The sequence below is a fragment of the Somniosus microcephalus genome, chromosome 7 (genome assembly GCF_052327205.1).
Source record: "Somniosus microcephalus isolate GS21.2 chromosome 7, FLI_Smic_1.0, whole genome shotgun sequence".
In the NCBI taxonomy this organism is placed as follows: domain Eukaryota; kingdom Metazoa; phylum Chordata; class Chondrichthyes; order Squaliformes; family Somniosidae; genus Somniosus; species Somniosus microcephalus.
Window position 1 is genome coordinate 26351281 of NC_140993.1, and position 16357 is coordinate 26367637.

Here is a 16357-nt window from a genome sequence, read left to right on the forward strand (position 1 = left end):
AGAGGGGTAGCGAGGCGGACAGGTTTAGGCAGGGAATTCCAGAGCTTAGGGCCCAGGCAACAGAAGGCACGGCCACCAAAGGTTGAGCGATTATAATCAGGGATGTTCAAGAGGGCAAAGTTAGAGGAGCGTAGATATCTGGGGGGGGGGGGGGGGGGCGGTTGTGGAGCTGGAGATTACAGAGATAGGGAGTGGCGAGGACATGGAGGGATTTGAAAACAAGGATGAGAATTTTGAAATTGAGGCACTGCTTAACCGGGAGCCAATGTAGGTCAGCGAACACAGGGGTGATGGGCGAACGGGACTTGGTGCGAGTTAGGACATGGGCACACCTACGACTGAGACCCTGACCTCAGTCACGTCAAGTACAGCAGCACTGAGCAGACAACATTACCTCCCTGCATTGGCAGCAGGGTGGATTCCAAAGAGTAAATCATCAAGAGGCCAATCTTACACTAGTCACCCGCTCAGAGCAGTATCTGTAGAGGCTTGGGAACAAGTCACCCTCAGATATTGCAAGGTCTGAAAGGAAGGGAAAGAAAATGGAAGAGGTGCCAAAAAGAAAAATATATTAGTTCTATTACACTAAAGTTGAGTTTTGTTTTAGTAAAAACAGAATGCAACAATTATTTTTGATGTTTTTGTCTGCACATCTCCTATGATGCAAATAATTCCAATAGAAGCACACTATCAGATATGAAAATTGCTTTTTTTTTAAAAAGTCACTCATCCGGCCCTCTTCATGTCATGAAATTAAAGAAATCTCTCGTGTAAGTTCAAGATTACCTGCCATAGTTGTCGATCTTTGAACAAAGTTCTACCTCCACATACAAACATCAATTACTATTAATTCTGTTGGTTTTAGGGGAGAGGGTAAAATTCACTTAGGAACATGACCGCTCAAAAGAACTCAAGAAACCGTATAGCCATCTTTGTCAAGTGATCTTCCCCTACTCCAACATACAAGAGTTTTCATTTTAAACCATGACATGAGCTCCTTGACCAAAAAAGATGACATTGAGATTCAATACAGAACGGTGACAACACACAAAAAGTTAAGTAGCTTAAATAAATGCCAGGTCAGAAAGAGAATCAAAGGGTAAGCTAGGAGATAGCTCTGTATGCAGATGTTGGACTTCTTTCAGCGTGAGAAAGACCCTAAGTAATCAAACGTTCTGCTTCATTCACCTTCCACTTATGAACCTAATATGTTCCAGAAACAAAGAGAATTTACATATTCGGACCAGCCTTGGTGCATTGCAGCCCTTTTTAAAACAGTAATTTTTACTAAAAGCTGACATCTGCTTTCGGTCATTCCCCGCTCTACATGTTGGCCCATAATATAGTCAACCCTAACCTTGTAGCTTGCCAGTGAATAATACAAGGAAACACTACATTAACAACTTGTTAACCTCTGTTCACTGGGTAACAATCAAGAATGACAACTTTGGCTGATTTTTTTCCATCCCACGCCCAGGTGCTTTAAAGCCAATTATAGTGCTCGAACTGTTGTCCTGGCTAAGATCAACAAACTCAGCACAGGCCAAGAGTCGAATTTCAGACCTTGTACTGCACCACTGGTTTTACCCACGAGGCCACTTGGGGTTATATTTCAGGTTAACGGAGGGACCACAAATTGGCAGAAAAAGCATGATTTTCTGAGGCAAAGGGAACTAGGAGAAGGTGTAAAGGTGAAAAGACTACTCTGCCCATGTGCTAAACAAGTTACAGTGGATTCATCACTAAAAATATGCAGCTTCAAAATAAGGCATAGTGCAGCAACAGCTATACAAGGACATAAGAACATAAGAGGTAGGAGCAGGAGTAGGCCATACGGCCCTCTGAGCCCTCTCCGCCATTCAATAAGATCATGGCTGATTTTCAACCTCAACTCCACTTTCCCACCCGACCTCCACATCCCTCGATTCCCCTAAAGTCCAAAAATCTATCTCAGCCTTGAATATACTCAAAGACTCAGCATTCACAGCCCTCTGGGGTAGAGAATTCCAAAGAGTCACAACCCTCTGAGTGAAGAAATTACTCCTCATCTCAGTCTTAAATGGCCGACCCCTTATCTTGAGACTATGCCCCCTACTTCTAGACTCTTGAGCCAGGGTCAGTATCTACCCTGTCAAGCCCTCTCGGAATCTTACAGAAACATAGAAGATAGGAGCAGGAGTAGGCCATTCGGTCCCTCGAGCCTGCTCCGCCATTCAATGAGATCATGGCTGATCATTCAAATTCAGTACCCTGTCCCTGCCTTCTTCCCATATCCCTTGATCCCTTTAGCCTTAAGAAATATATCTAACTCCTTCTTGAATATATTTAATGAACTGGCCTCCACCGTCCTCTGTGGCAGAGAATTCCACAGGTTCACCACTCTCTGGGTGAAGAAATTCCTCCTCATCTCAATCCTAAATGGCTTACCCCTTATCCTTAGACTATGACCCCTGGTTCTGGACTCCCCGGCCATCGGGAACATCCTTCCTGCATCTAGTCTGTCCAGGCCTGACAGAATTGTATAGGTTTCGATGAGATCCCCTCTCAATCTTCTAAACTCCAGTGAGTATAAGCCCAATCGACACAATCTCTCCTCATATACGTCATTCCTGCCATCCCAGGTATCAGCCTGGTGAATCTTCGCTGCACTCCTTCCATGGCAAGAACATCCTTCCTCAGATAAGGCGACCAAAACTGCACACAATACTCAAGGTGCAGTCTCACCAAGGCCCTGTACAACTGCAGCAAGACATCCTTGTTCCTGTACTCGAACCCTCTCGCTACGAAGGCCAACATACCATTTGCCTTCTTAACCGCCTGCTGCACCTGCATGCTTACCTTCAGCGACTGGTGCACAAGAACACCCAGGTCTCTTTGCACTTCTCCTTCTTCCAATCTACTGCCATTCAAATAATAATTTGCCTTCCTGTTTTTGCCACCAAAGTGGATAACCTCACATTTATCCACATTATAGTGCATTTGCCATGTTTCTGCCCAATCACCCAACCTGTCCAAATCGTACTGGAGTTTCACGACATCCTCCTCACAGCATACCCTCCCACCCAGCTTTGTGTCGTCTGCAAATCTGGAGATATTACATCCAATTCCCTCGTCCAGATCATTAATATATATTGTGAACAGCTGGGGTCCTAGGACCAATCTTTGCGGTACCCCACTAGTTACTGCCTGCCACTCAGAAAACGACCCGTTTATTCCAACTCTTTGCTTTCTATCTGCCAACCAGTTCTCTGTCCAAGTCAATACCTTGCCCCCAATCCCATGTGCCTTAATTTTGCACGCTAATCTCTTATGCGGGACCTTATCGAAAGCCTTCTGAAAGTCCAAATACACCACATCCACTGGTTCTCCTTTATCTATTTTACCAGTTACATCCTCAAAAAATTCCAGTAGATTAGTCAAGCACGATTTACCTTTTGTAAATCCATGTTGACTTTGTCTGATCCTGTCACTGCTTTCCAAGTGCTCTGCTATTACATCTTTTATAATGGACTCTAGCATTTTCCCCACTACCGATGTCAGGCTTACCGGTCTGTAATTCCCTGCTTTTTCTCTACCACCTTTTTTGAATAGTGGGGTAACATTAGCTACCCTCCAATCCATGGGTACTGTTCCAGAGTCTATCGAGTTCTGGAAGATGACCAGCAATGCATCTACTATCTCCAGGGCCACTTCCTTAAGTACCCTAGGATATAGATTATCAGGCCTTGGGGATTTATCGGCCTTCAATCCCGTCAATTTCCCCAACACCATTTCCCTACAAATACTGATTCCTTTCAGTTCCTCCCTCTCATTAGTCCCTATGTTCCCCGACATCTCTGGGAGGTTATTTGTGTCCTCCTTTGTGAAGACAGAACCAAAATATGTATTTAGTTGGTCTGCCATTTCTTTGTTCCCCATTATAAATTCCCCTGATTCTGACTGTAAGGGACCTACGCTTGACTTCACCAATCTTTTTCTCTTCACATATCTATAAAAGCTTTTACAGTCAGTTTTTGTGTGTTTCAATGAGATCACCTCTCATTCTTCTAAACTCCAGAGAGTATAGGCCCAATCTACTCAATCTCTCTCCTCATAGGACAGCCCTCTCATCCCAGGGATCAATCATTGCACCGCCTTGAAGGCATGTAGGTCCTTTCTTGGATAAGTAGACCAAAACTGTGCACAGTGTTCCAGGTGTAGTCTCACCAAAGCCCTGTACAATTGTAGTAAGTCTTCTTTACTCTTGTACTCCAACCACCTTGCAATAAAGGCCAACATGCCATTTGCCTTCCTAATTGCTTATTTTGACACACGGTCCCAAGACCATACAAACCTGTAGATTAAAAAAAGTTCTGATCCCAATTTGTTGAGAATGATGCTTAAGTACCAAATGTTGCATTTTATGGGTGTCTTTCATCAGGCATCAATAACAGCAACATAGATGTTCAGTGAGCTTGAAGATGGTGCTTATTCCGACTAGCATTTATAGATACAAACTAATTGCTGATAAATCACGAACAGCCTGTGCTGGTAGTCTTAGCATCTGTGGTGCAACCTTTTCCATTAAGCCTTCATGGTGCAGGGTTGACTGGACGTCAACAGTATGGTCACTTTAGCCAGGCTCTCTCCTCAGTCATACTATCAGGTGGAAGGGTGCCAGATGTCATTCCATCCAAATTAGAAGATCATGACAAACTGACTGACACCAAGAGCTAAGACGTCAGACAGCCATGTCTTAGACAACCAGCAAGGATAGCAATTGTCTTTCCCATCTGATGTTGGGAAGGATCTGCACAGAGGGGAAAAACGTGACAAAGAGGAACACTTCCTTCTCGGAGATCAAAAGCCATCAAAGGCCACTGCTGTCAGGTTTTGAAACTTGCAGTCTCTTATTATGGAAGGTTATATTTTCAGCTATCCTCGTCCGTCAAAGATACAGCAAGTTGCTTTTATACAGACTATTTGTTTATGAGGCATCCTGAAATATATGATACCAAGTGGATTTGACAAGCCTAATTTGGAGGACGACTTAAAGTTAAAATATGACTGTGGAATAAGTGAACGCGAGTGCAAACTAGTAAAAGTCAAGTTCTAGACTGAGATCAGGAGGCATTTCTGCACACAGGCAGTGTTGATACTTGGAACAGTCTTACAGGTAGGGGAGTGGAGTTAAAAGCTCTTCAATCATTCAAGAAGCAATTAGATGTTGCGATGGCAGGACCATAGATCTCTATGAAACAATGAGCTCGGTGGACCCGATGGCCACCCTCATCTGTACTTATATTTGTGAGATCGACATGTCTACAATGAAGAATAAGCAGGACCAAATATCTCCTTGTTATGTATCTAACCACTGTAGTGTTGTCAATGAATATGTTCGCTAAATTGTTCTGGACATATCTTCCATCATTTCCAAACCCAGCTCCCTCTGGCACACAACATGCAAGCAAGGGAAATATTGGATAGCAACGCAAGGGGAAAGAGGGATTGCATCAGTCTATCAAGCATGTTGATTTTGTGAGACCACTGTCTTAACGCATTGAATGCTACATCAGTGGCTATTAATTATATGTTGTATAGATTATGATTGTTTATTTCTTTCTAGCCCTCGTTACAAATTTAGCATTTTCTATGCCGCCTGACAATTTAATAAGGACGAACAAACTTACATTTATATAGCACTTTTCACATCCTTATGACATTTGAAAGCGCTTTGCAACCAATTAATAACTTAAAAGTCAATCAAAGTTGTTTTATAGGCAAACACAGCAGCCAATTTTTACACAGCAAGATCCCACAAACAGCAAGATGAAGAATTGCCAGGTAATCTGTTTTTGGTGTGTGTTGGCTGAGTGAGAAATGTTGTCCAGGACACAGGAATATTCCCTGCTCTTCTTAAAAAGTACCACGGGGTCGCTTATATGCACCTGAACAAGATTGGCCCTTGGTTTAATGCCACATCTGAAAGACAGTGCCTGACAATACAGTGTTATACTACTGCATAGAATGTTAGCCTAGATTATATACTTAAATCCCAGAATGGGGTTTGAACGCACAATCTTCTAACTCAGAACAAGAGTGCTACCAACAGACCCGTGTTGTTAACTTACACAGAAGATATATAGAATCAATCTATAGGATGACTGAGGAACAACACTGAATCAAAATTTTATAATGATAAAAAATAAAATGTAAAAACACTCTGATTGAAGCTGCCCAATGGCTTCCCCCCTTCCCTTCCCTCCCCCCAAATCTCATCAGCACCATGTCTAAATTTAGGATCAAAGGGCATCTAGTAAGCTATCCAGCAAATCCAACAGTAACATACTAAAGTTCCAGTGTTGCAGTACTGTTATTCTTATTGAATTGTCCTCCAAAATAGGTGGATTTATTATGAAAAAAATATTGGTCAAGCTACCAGATAAAGCACTTTGCAGTAAATGAGGACCCCCATCTCCTGAGGGATGGTCTGGGAAACAAAAACATTCCTTTTGGCTAACCAATCACATGGATACTACAACATCAATTCCCCATTCTCCCAGCTGAAGGGGAAAAAATATGGCGTTGGATGGCAGATGTGGATTTGTTTTCCAAATATAAATAGCATAATGCACTACAGTGCTACATTACAAAGAGGGGACCAAGTTTCAAATCTTAACCTCAGGCATTTGCATTAAATCTGCTGCAAGTAAGGTGCCAATCTTATCTGGGCCATTTGGGAAGTACCAAGGCAAGGAAACTGTGGCTCAGTGGGTAGCACCTTCGTCTCCGAGTCAGAAGGTTATGGGTTCAAGTCCCACTCCAGGGACTTGAGCACATAAGACTAGGCTGACACTCCAATGCAGTGCTGAGGGAGCGCTGCACTGTCGGAGGTGCTGTCTTTCGGATGAGACGTCAAACCATCTGCTCTCTCAGGTGGACGTTAAAGATCCCGTGGCACTATTTTGAAGAGGAGCAGGGGAGTTATCCCCGGTGCCCTGGCCAATATTTATCCCTCAGTCCACAGAACAAAAACAGATTATCTGGTCATTATCACAGTGCTGTTTGTGGGAGCTTGCTGTGCGCACATTGGCCGCTTAGTTTCCCACATTACAACAGTGACTACACTCCAAAAGTACTTCATTGGTTGTAAAGCGCTTTGAGACCTCCGATGGTTGTGAAAGGTGCTTTCTTTCTTTCTAATAACAGGGAGCGTAAAAATAATAGCAGAAATATCACCACAGGCAACACTGGCATGGACCACCGAGATGGGAGATTCTAGGACTGGGGGGCATAGTCTAAAAATTAGAGCCAGAGCTTTCAGGAGCTAAATTAGGAAACCAAGGGTATTAAGGGATATGGGTCAAAGGCAGGTACATGGAGTTAGGTCGCAGATCAGTCATGATCTCATTGAATGACGGAATAGGCTCGAGGGGCTGAATGGCCTACTCCTGCTCCTATGTTCCTATGAGATGACCCCTGCTATGTTCCCAAAGGAGTACAAAGTATATACTAGATGGAAGAAAAAAAGGGTCACTGATCTCTTTTTTTTTTGAACAATCTCACTTTACATACTTTGTTTTGTTGTCTGTGTTTTCTTGTACTTTGCCAAAAGTTTCTTCCATGGATATGTTATTTTCTGCACCTGCGGTTTCCTCTGCTGGTAAATGAGGAGCCCTATTCTCATTATGCCGTGGAAGGTTGCGTTTTGGAGGTTGGGGAGGTGGAGATGCACGGTCTGTTACAGGATCCTGGTCTTCGTTAGAAAGCTCTTTCCACCTTTTCTGTGAACGTACAGAAAAACCAAGTAAAACCTTTTTTCGCTTCCCTGAGGATTACAGCACAGTGCAAAAACCATGCTCAGCCTTATCACAGCAACAATATCAATTTCTTTTCAAAAGACATAAGCTTACAAAAGGACTAGGGAAAAGCACCAAGTGTTTTTTGAATGAACAGTCTTGCCAATCTTCTCACCCATTTTCACAAACTTAATGATCCAATAGGTCACAAATTCACAATGTAGGTTTAGATTAAACTTTTCGGAACACCTCAGTTCAGTCTGCAAGCACGACTTCAAGCTTCCGGTCGCCTGTCACTTTAATTCTCCGCTCCACTCCCACTCTGACCTCTCTCTCAGCCTCCTACACTATTCCAATGAAGCTCAACATAAGCTCGAGGAACAGCACCTCATCTTTCGATTAGACACTTTACAGCCTTCCGGACTCAACAGAGTTCAGCTATTTCAGATCATAACCTCTGCCGCCACTTTTTCCAGACGGCAGCTGTTGTTGATTCTGCTTTTCCCATTTACACCTCCTCTAGACCCATCTTTTGTTTTCTTTCTTGTCCCATAACCACTCCCTTTTGCCTTGCACCATCATCCCTTTTGTCATTCAATCTCTCCTGCCTTCTACCCTACCACAGACCTTCCCTTTTGTTCTTTCCTCCCCTCCCACCTTTCCCTGCCCCTGCGCTTGCTTAAAACCTGTTACATCTCCAACTTTTTCCAGTTCTGACGAAGGGTCATCGACCTGAAACGTTAACTCTGTTTCTCTCTCCACAGAAGCTGCCTGACCTGCTGAGTATTTCCAGCACTTTGTTTTTATTTCAGATGAAGCTGGTTCTTTGGCTCATTGGTTTGATCCTTTCTCAATACCAGCCCTATTCGCTGTTACAGTATTAGCTTCTCAAATGGCAATGTTTCTACTATGTTATTGATCCAAAGATCTCATTTACCTGACCCACCCCAAGAGATAACATTTTGTAACAAAGCATCATATATTTCTTTGCATACAATAAGCATGAATCAAATGAACTAAATATTTTTTATGTTAAATCTTATAAATTGCTAACCCATGGAAACTTCAAATGTAGCACTCTAAAGATAGGAAGAAAATTCTCAAAAGATATGTTTTGGGTCACAAAACATTAAAACTAGTTTCCTGATTGGTCAGAAACAGTTTCTACAAACTGTGCTATATGTTTTGGTTTTACAATGCTGCACGGAATAGATCCTGGAATTTAAGAGGCTCATGTTGGATAATGACCTTTCACGTTAAGAAACAGTGTCACTGGCATCAAAGAAAAAGTTCAAAGACAACAAAAACAAAGTTTTACGGCTTATTTTTAAAGTTTACTTTATAAATAATCCAAAAGCAAGCTGTATTAAGAAGTATGTAAGCTTTATCTAGTAAACCACCTTCTATTATCTGTAAACCCGTGAGGGAGAAATTATAGCAAATCTTCCTAAAATAGGTTAAATATGTGAGGTAAAATCCACAATAAGGTAGATGCATATGGTCTGTGGTGCGTGGTCCCTTTAAGGGGCTGCGCGGCCCATTCACGCATGCGGGAACTTCAATATTGCAAAAGCCGGTCACGGGGTGCACGGGACCTGCAGAGAACGTTGGTGGCAATTATATAAATACTTGCTCTGCATTACAACAACAAGTAGTATTTATATAGCGCCTTTAACATAGTAAAATGTCCCAAAGCGCCGCACAGGAGTATTTTAAGACAAAAAATTTGACACCAATAAACATAAGGATAAATTAGGGCACGTGACCAAAAGCTTGGTCAAAGAGGTAGGTTTTAAGGAGCGTCTTAAAGGAGGAAAGAGGGGTAGCGAGGTGGAGGTTTAGGGAGGGAATTCCAGCGCTTAGGGCCTAGGCAACAGAAGGCACGGCCACCAATGGTTGAGCGATTATAATCAGCGATGCTCAAGAGGGCAGAATTAGAGGAGCGCAGATATCTCGGGGGGGGGGGGGGGGGGGGGGGTTTGTGGGGCTGAAGGAGATTACAGAGATAGGAAGGGGCGAGGCCATGGAGGGATTTGAAAACAAGGATGAGAATTTTGAAATCGAGGCGCTGCTTAACCGGGAGCCATTGTAGGTCAGCGAGCACAGGGGTGATGGGCGAATGGGATTTGGTGCGAGTTAGGTCACGGGCAGCCGAGTTTTGGATGACCTCAAGTTTACGCAGGGTGGAATGTGGGAGGCCAGCCAGGAGTGCGTTGGAATAGTCAAGTCTAGAGGTAACAAAGGCATGGATGAGGGTTTCAGCAGTGGATGAGCTGAGGCAAGGGCGGAGACGGGCGATATTACAGAGGTGGAAGTAGGCTGTCTTTGTTATGCTGCGGATATGTGGTCGGAAGAAAGTTTTCTTTGGGTGTAGATTTCAAATGTGCATGCATGGATGAAACATTTAGATTGATAATGTTAAAGGACAAATGTACATTTACAGTTAGCACTAAACACAATTATAACCCTTCACACGATAACACAGACAGACCAAGCGAGTGGGCAAAACTATGGCAGATGGAGTTCAATCTGGGAAGTGTGAGGTCATCCCTTTTGGATCCGAGAAAGACAAATCGGAATTTATTAATGGTGAGAGACTGCGAGCTGTGGAGGAGCAAATGGATTTAGGTGTTCATTTCAGCAAATCACTAAAAGCTAGTGCACGGGAATAAAACGTAATCAAAAGGGTTACTGGAATGTTGGCCTTTATCTCAAAGGGGCTGGAATTCAAAAGTGAGGAAGTGATGCTCCAGTTGTAGAGAGCCTTGGTCAGACCCCATCTGGAGTATTGCGCTCGGTTTTGGACACCGTAGAAAGATATCTTGGTATCAGGAAAAATATATTGGTCTTGGCGGGGGTACAGCGCAGAATGATACCGGGGCTTAAAGAGTTAAATTAGGAGGACAGGTTGCGTATTCCCTTCAGTTTAGAAGGTTCAGGAGTGATCGAACTGAGGTCTTTAAAATGTTAAAATAAGTTGATGTGGTAGATAGAGAGTTATCCGCAGCATAACAAAGACCGCCGACTTCCACCTCTGGTGGGGAAATGTAGAAAAAGGGGGCATAATCTTAAAATTAGAGCTAAACCATTTAGAAGTGAAATCAGGAATTCTCTCCTCCAAAATGCTATGGATGCTGGGTCAACTGAAATTTTCAAGACAGAGATTGAAAGATATTTGTTAGGGAAGGGTATCCAGGGATATGGAGCAAAGGCGGGAGATGGAGTTGAGATGCAGATCAGTCATAGAGTCATAGAGTAATACAGCACGGATAGAGGCCCTTCGGCCCATCGTGTCCATGCCGGCCATCAAGCCCTGTCTAATCTAATCCCATATTCCAGCATTTGGCCCGTAGCCTTGTATGCTATGGCATTTCAAATGCTCATCCAAATGCTTCTTAAATTTTGTGAGGGTTTCTGCCTCCACAACCCTTTCAGGCAGTGAGTTCCAGACTCCAACCACCCTCTGGGTGAAAAAGTTCTTTCTCAAATCCCCTCTAAACCTCCCGCCCTTTACCTTGAATCTATGCCCCCTAGTTATTGACCCCTCTACTAAGGGGAAAAGCTCCTCAGCATCCATCCTATCTATGCCCCTCACAATTTTGTACACCTCAATCATGTCCCCCCTCAGCCTCCTCTGCTCCAAGGAAAACAAACCCAATCTGCCCAGTCTCTCTTCATAGCTGAAGCGCTCCAGCCCTGGTAACATCCTGGTGAACCTCCTCTGCACCCTCTCTAACGCGATCACATCTTTCCTGTAGTGTGGCGACCAGAACTGCACACAGTATTCCAGCTGTGGCCTAACCAGTGTTTTATACAGCTCCATCATAACCTCCTTGCTCTTATATTCTATGCCTCGGCTAATGAAGGCAAGTATCCCATATGCCTTTTTTACCACCTTATCCACCTGTTCCGCCGCCTTCAGGGATCTGTGTACCTGCACACCCAGATCCCTCTGACTCTCCGTCTTGCCTAGGGTCTTTCCCTTCATTGTGTATTCCCTTGCCTTGTTAGACCCCCCAAAGTGCATCACCTCGCACTTTTCCGGGTTAAATTCCATTTGCCACTGTTCCGCCCATCTGACCAACCCATCTATATCGTTCTGCAGACTGAGGCTACCCTCCTCGCTATTTACCACCCTACCAATTTTAGTATCATCCGCGAATTTACTGATCATACCCTTTACATTCATATCCAAGTCATTAATGTAGACCACAAACAGCAAGGGACCCAGCACCGATCCCTGTGGTACCCCACTGGCCACAGGTTTCCAGTCACAAAAACAACCTTCGACCATCACCCTCTGCCTTCTGCCACTAAGCCAGTTTTGTATCCAATGTGCCAAGGCACCCTGGATTCCATGGGCTCTTACCTTCTTGACCAGTCTCCTGTGCGGGACTTTATCGAAGGCCTTACTGAAATCCATGTATACCACATCCACTGCGTTACCCTCATCCACACACCTAGTCACCCCCTCAAAAAATTCAATCAAATTAGTCAGACATGATCTTCCCTTGACAAAGCCATGTTGACTATCCCTGATTAATCCTTGCCTCTCCAAGTGGAGACAAATTTTGTCCCTCAGGATTTTTTCCAGTAATTTTCCTACCACTGATGTTAGGCTCACTGGCCTGTAGTTCCCCGGTTTTTCCCTACTACCCTTCTTGAATAATGGTACTACATTAGCGGTTCTCCAGTCCTCTGGCACATCCCCTGTGGCCAGAGAGGTCCTGAATATATGTGTTAGAGCCCCCGCAATCTCCTCCTTTGCCTCACACAGCAGCCTGGGGTACATTTCATCCGGGCCTGGGGATTTATCCATTTTTAGGCCAGCTAAAACCGCCAATACCTCCTCCCTCTCGATGTTAATATGTTCGAGCATATCACAGTCCCCCCGCCCTATTTCTATGTCTACATCGTCCTTCTCCATAGTGAAAACAGATGCAAAAAATTCATTTAGAACCCCTCCTACATCTTCCGGCTCCACACACAGATTGCCACTTTTGTCCCTAATGGGCCCTATTTTTTCCCTAGTTATCCTTTTACCCTTAATATACTTATAAAACATCTTCGGATTTTCCTTTATTTTGCTCGCCAGTGTTATTTCATGGCCCCTCCTTGATCTCCTAATTTCTTTTTTAAGTATCCCCCTGCACTTTTTGTACTCCTCTAGGGCTTCCTCCGTCTTTAGCCTTTTGTATCTACCAAAAGCCCTCCTTTTTTTCCTAATCCATTCCCGTATATCCCCTGACATCCACGGTTCCCTGTGGTTTTTGGAACCACTCTTGACATTTATGGGAACATGTTGCCCTTGTATGATCTCAATCTCCCTTCTGAAAGCCTCCCATTGCTCCGATGCGGATTTTCCTACAAGTAGCTGATCCCAGTCCATTTTGGCCAGATCCTGCCTTATCCTATTAAAATCGGCCTTCCCCCAATTTAGAACCTTTATTTCCGGCCCATCCCTGTCCTTTTCCATGACCACCTTAAATCTTACCATATTATGGTCACTATCACCAAAGTGCTCACCTACTAGCACTTTTTCCACTTGGCCGGCCACATTCCCTAGAATTAGGTCCAGTACCGCCCCCTCTCTTGTAGGACTTTCTACATGCTGGCTCAAAAAGCTCTCCTGGATGCACTTTAAGAATTCTACACCCTCTGAGCCTTTCACACTTTGACTATCCCAGTTAATATTGGGGAAGTTGAAATCCCCCATTATTATTACCCTATTATTTGCACATTTCTCTGAGATTTGCCTACATATCTGTTCCTCTATTTCCCCCTGACTGTTTGGAGGCCTATAGTACACTCCCAGCAAAGTGCTTGCCCCCTTTTTGTTTTTAAGCTCCACCCATATGGCCTCATTAGAGGACCCTGCTAATATATCATCCCTCCTTACTGCAGTAATTGACTCCTTAATTAATATTGCGACACCCCCTCCTCTTATACCTCCCCCTCTGTCTCGCCTGAAGATTCTGTACCCCGGAATATTGAGCTGCCAGTCTTGCCCCTCCCTCAACCATGATCTAATTGAATGGTGGATCAGACTCGAGGGGCTGAATGGACTACTCCTGTTCCTATGTTCCTAACAGTTTGCATACGTGTAGCCATTTAACGTAGAAAACATCCCGAGGCGCTTCACAGAGAGTAAGGGAAAGCAGGGCGAGATTAGGAGGATGCCAGAAAGTTGGATCGAAAAGATAGGCTTTGAGAAGGCTTTCCATAGGGCTGAGGGACGTGGAGAAGCAGAGGCAGCAGCTGACATTCAGTTCCATGGCAGTCAACGCAACTGAGTATCAGGCGCTGTGAAGAACAGGCGGCCTATCCGATACTGCCTGGTTTGCGGCACCTGCCGAGACGAATTTCTAGGCCAGAGAGTTTGTGTCTGCCTGATATGGCGTGCACACTCTGCCTCTAGGGACACACCAAACTCAGCAGTCAGGAGAGCACAGGCACAGGTTTACAGGGCCAAGCGTTAGGGAATTGGAAGTGTGTGCCGAGTTACTGCTGAAGTTTAACCAACTAAAACCATTCTACCTACGAGCACAGAGCAATGATAAGTTTCTTGTTGCTTGTTCACTGGATTCACCCTACCTTTGGCTCTACTGACTTTGAGTTATTTGGAGCACAATGGGAAGAATCTGGTTCCCACTGACAGGTTTACACCACCAAGTTCTATCTCTCATCAAGAACAACTTGTATTTGTAAGGCAGCCAAGTAACAGACATCTTAGAGCACTTAACAAGGGAGTAAGCGCTCTACTCGGAGCTCCGGCACAGCAACAGAGCCCCAGGTGGGCAGAGGAAACGCTTCAGGGACACCCTCAAAGCCTCCTTGAGAAAGTGTAACATCCCCACCGACACCTGGGAATCCCTGGCCCAAGACCGCACAAAGTGGAGGAGAAGCATCCGGGAAGGCGCCGAACACCTCAAGTCTCTTCGCCGGGAGCAAGCGGAAGCCAAGCGCAGGCAGCGCACGTCAACCCAAGCACCCCACCCACCTGCCCCTTCAACCACAGTCTGCCCCACCTGAGAGAGACTGTAGGTCCCGCATTGGACTCATCAGTTACCTGAGAGCTCATTTTTAATGTGGAAGCAAGTCATCCTCGGTTCCGAGGGGCTGCCTAAGAAGAAGTCTGCAACTCGAGGAACTTCGGCTCAGTTGTTGAGCTGGAGTCTGAGCTGCAGACACTGCGATGCATCAGGGAGGGGGAAGAGTTACCTGGACACTTTGTTCCAGGAGGCAGTCACACCCTTTAGGTTAAGTAGTACTTTAGAGTTCGTCAGTAGTCAGGGACAGGAGGGTGTGATTGCGAGTCATGTAGGTATGGGGACCCAGGATGTAATGATGGAGGAGCCTCAGCCCTGGACCTTGTCCAACAGGTACGAGGTACTTGCTGCCTGTATGGATGAGAAAAAGGACTGCAGGGAGGATGGACAAACTGACCATGGTACAGGGGGCCATCCAACTGGGGGCAGAAGGAAGGAATGTGGTAGTGGTAGGGGACAGTATAGTCAGGGGGATAGATACTGTTCTCTGCAGCCACGAAACAGTGTCTTGAAGGCTGTGTTGCCCGACCCTCATGGCTGGAGAAGAACTTGGAGTGGGAGGATCCAGTTTTCATGGTCCATGTAGGATCCAACGACATAGGTAGAACTAAGAATGAGGTTCTGCTGAGGGAGTTTGAGGAGCTAGGGTCTAAATTAATAAGCAGAACCTCAAGAGTAATAATCTCTGGATTACTACCTGAGCCACGTGCAAATTGGCATAGGGTCAAGCAGATCAGAGAGTTAAATGCGTGGCTCAGAGTGGTGTGGGAAGAAAGGGTTTCAATTCATGGGGCATTGGCACCAGTACTGGGGAAAGAGGGAGCTATTCCATTGGGACGGGCTCCACTTAAACCGGGCTGGGACCAGCGTCCTGGCAAATCAAATAACTAGGGCTGTAGATAGGGCTTTAAACTAAAAAAAGGGGGGTAGAGGGGAATTTTAGAAATCTAAAGAGAAAGGTCAAGGCAATAGAGCAGTGTAGCGATTTGGGTAAAAATAAGCAGAGTGTAACAGGAAGGGCCAGAGAGTTTAACAGTAGCAGTGCAGCAGAGAATAAGATCAAAGCTGGGAATAATGGTAAAACATTTAAATTAAAGGCTGTTTATCTGAATGCATGAAGCATTCATAACAAGAGATAAATGTGTTTGATCTAATAGCCATTACAGAGACGTAGTTGCAAGGTGACCAACATTGGGAACTAAATGTTCCAGGGTACTTGACGTTTCAAAAAGACAGGCAGAATGGAAAAGCAGGAGTGTAGCCCTGATAATAAAGGATGACATAAGGACTGTAGAGGGAAAGGATCTCGGCTCGTGAGATCAGGAAGTAGAATCATTTTGGGTGGAGATAAGGAATAACAAGGGGCAGAAAACACTGGTGGGAGTAGTATATAGGCCCCCTAACAGTAGCTATACCGTTGGACAGAATATTAATCAAGAAATAGTAGGAGCTTGTAACAAAGGTAATGCAATAATCGTGGGGGACTTTAATCTTCATATAGACTGGACAAATCAAATTGGCAAAGCCAGT

The 16357-nt window shown here is 44.7% G+C and overlaps 1 protein-coding gene across 5 annotated transcripts in view; it reads right to left on the reverse strand.

Moving 5' to 3' along the window:
* Window positions 1–16357, reverse strand: part of LOC147114563 (tyrosine-protein phosphatase non-receptor type 2-like) — a 102566-nt gene that overhangs the window by 18574 nt on the left and 67635 nt on the right. For 4 of the 5 annotated variants that reach the window (XM_085992309.1, XM_085992307.1, XM_085992310.1 and 1 more), the window contains one exon: window positions 7555–7763. In XM_085992309.1, the coding sequence (XP_085848435.1) occupies window positions 7555–7763 (209 nt within the window). Of the gene's footprint in view, window positions 1–454; window positions 523–7554; window positions 7764–16357 lie in introns of all 5 variants that reach the window. The other variant, XR_015078957.1, reaches the window with a different exon arrangement.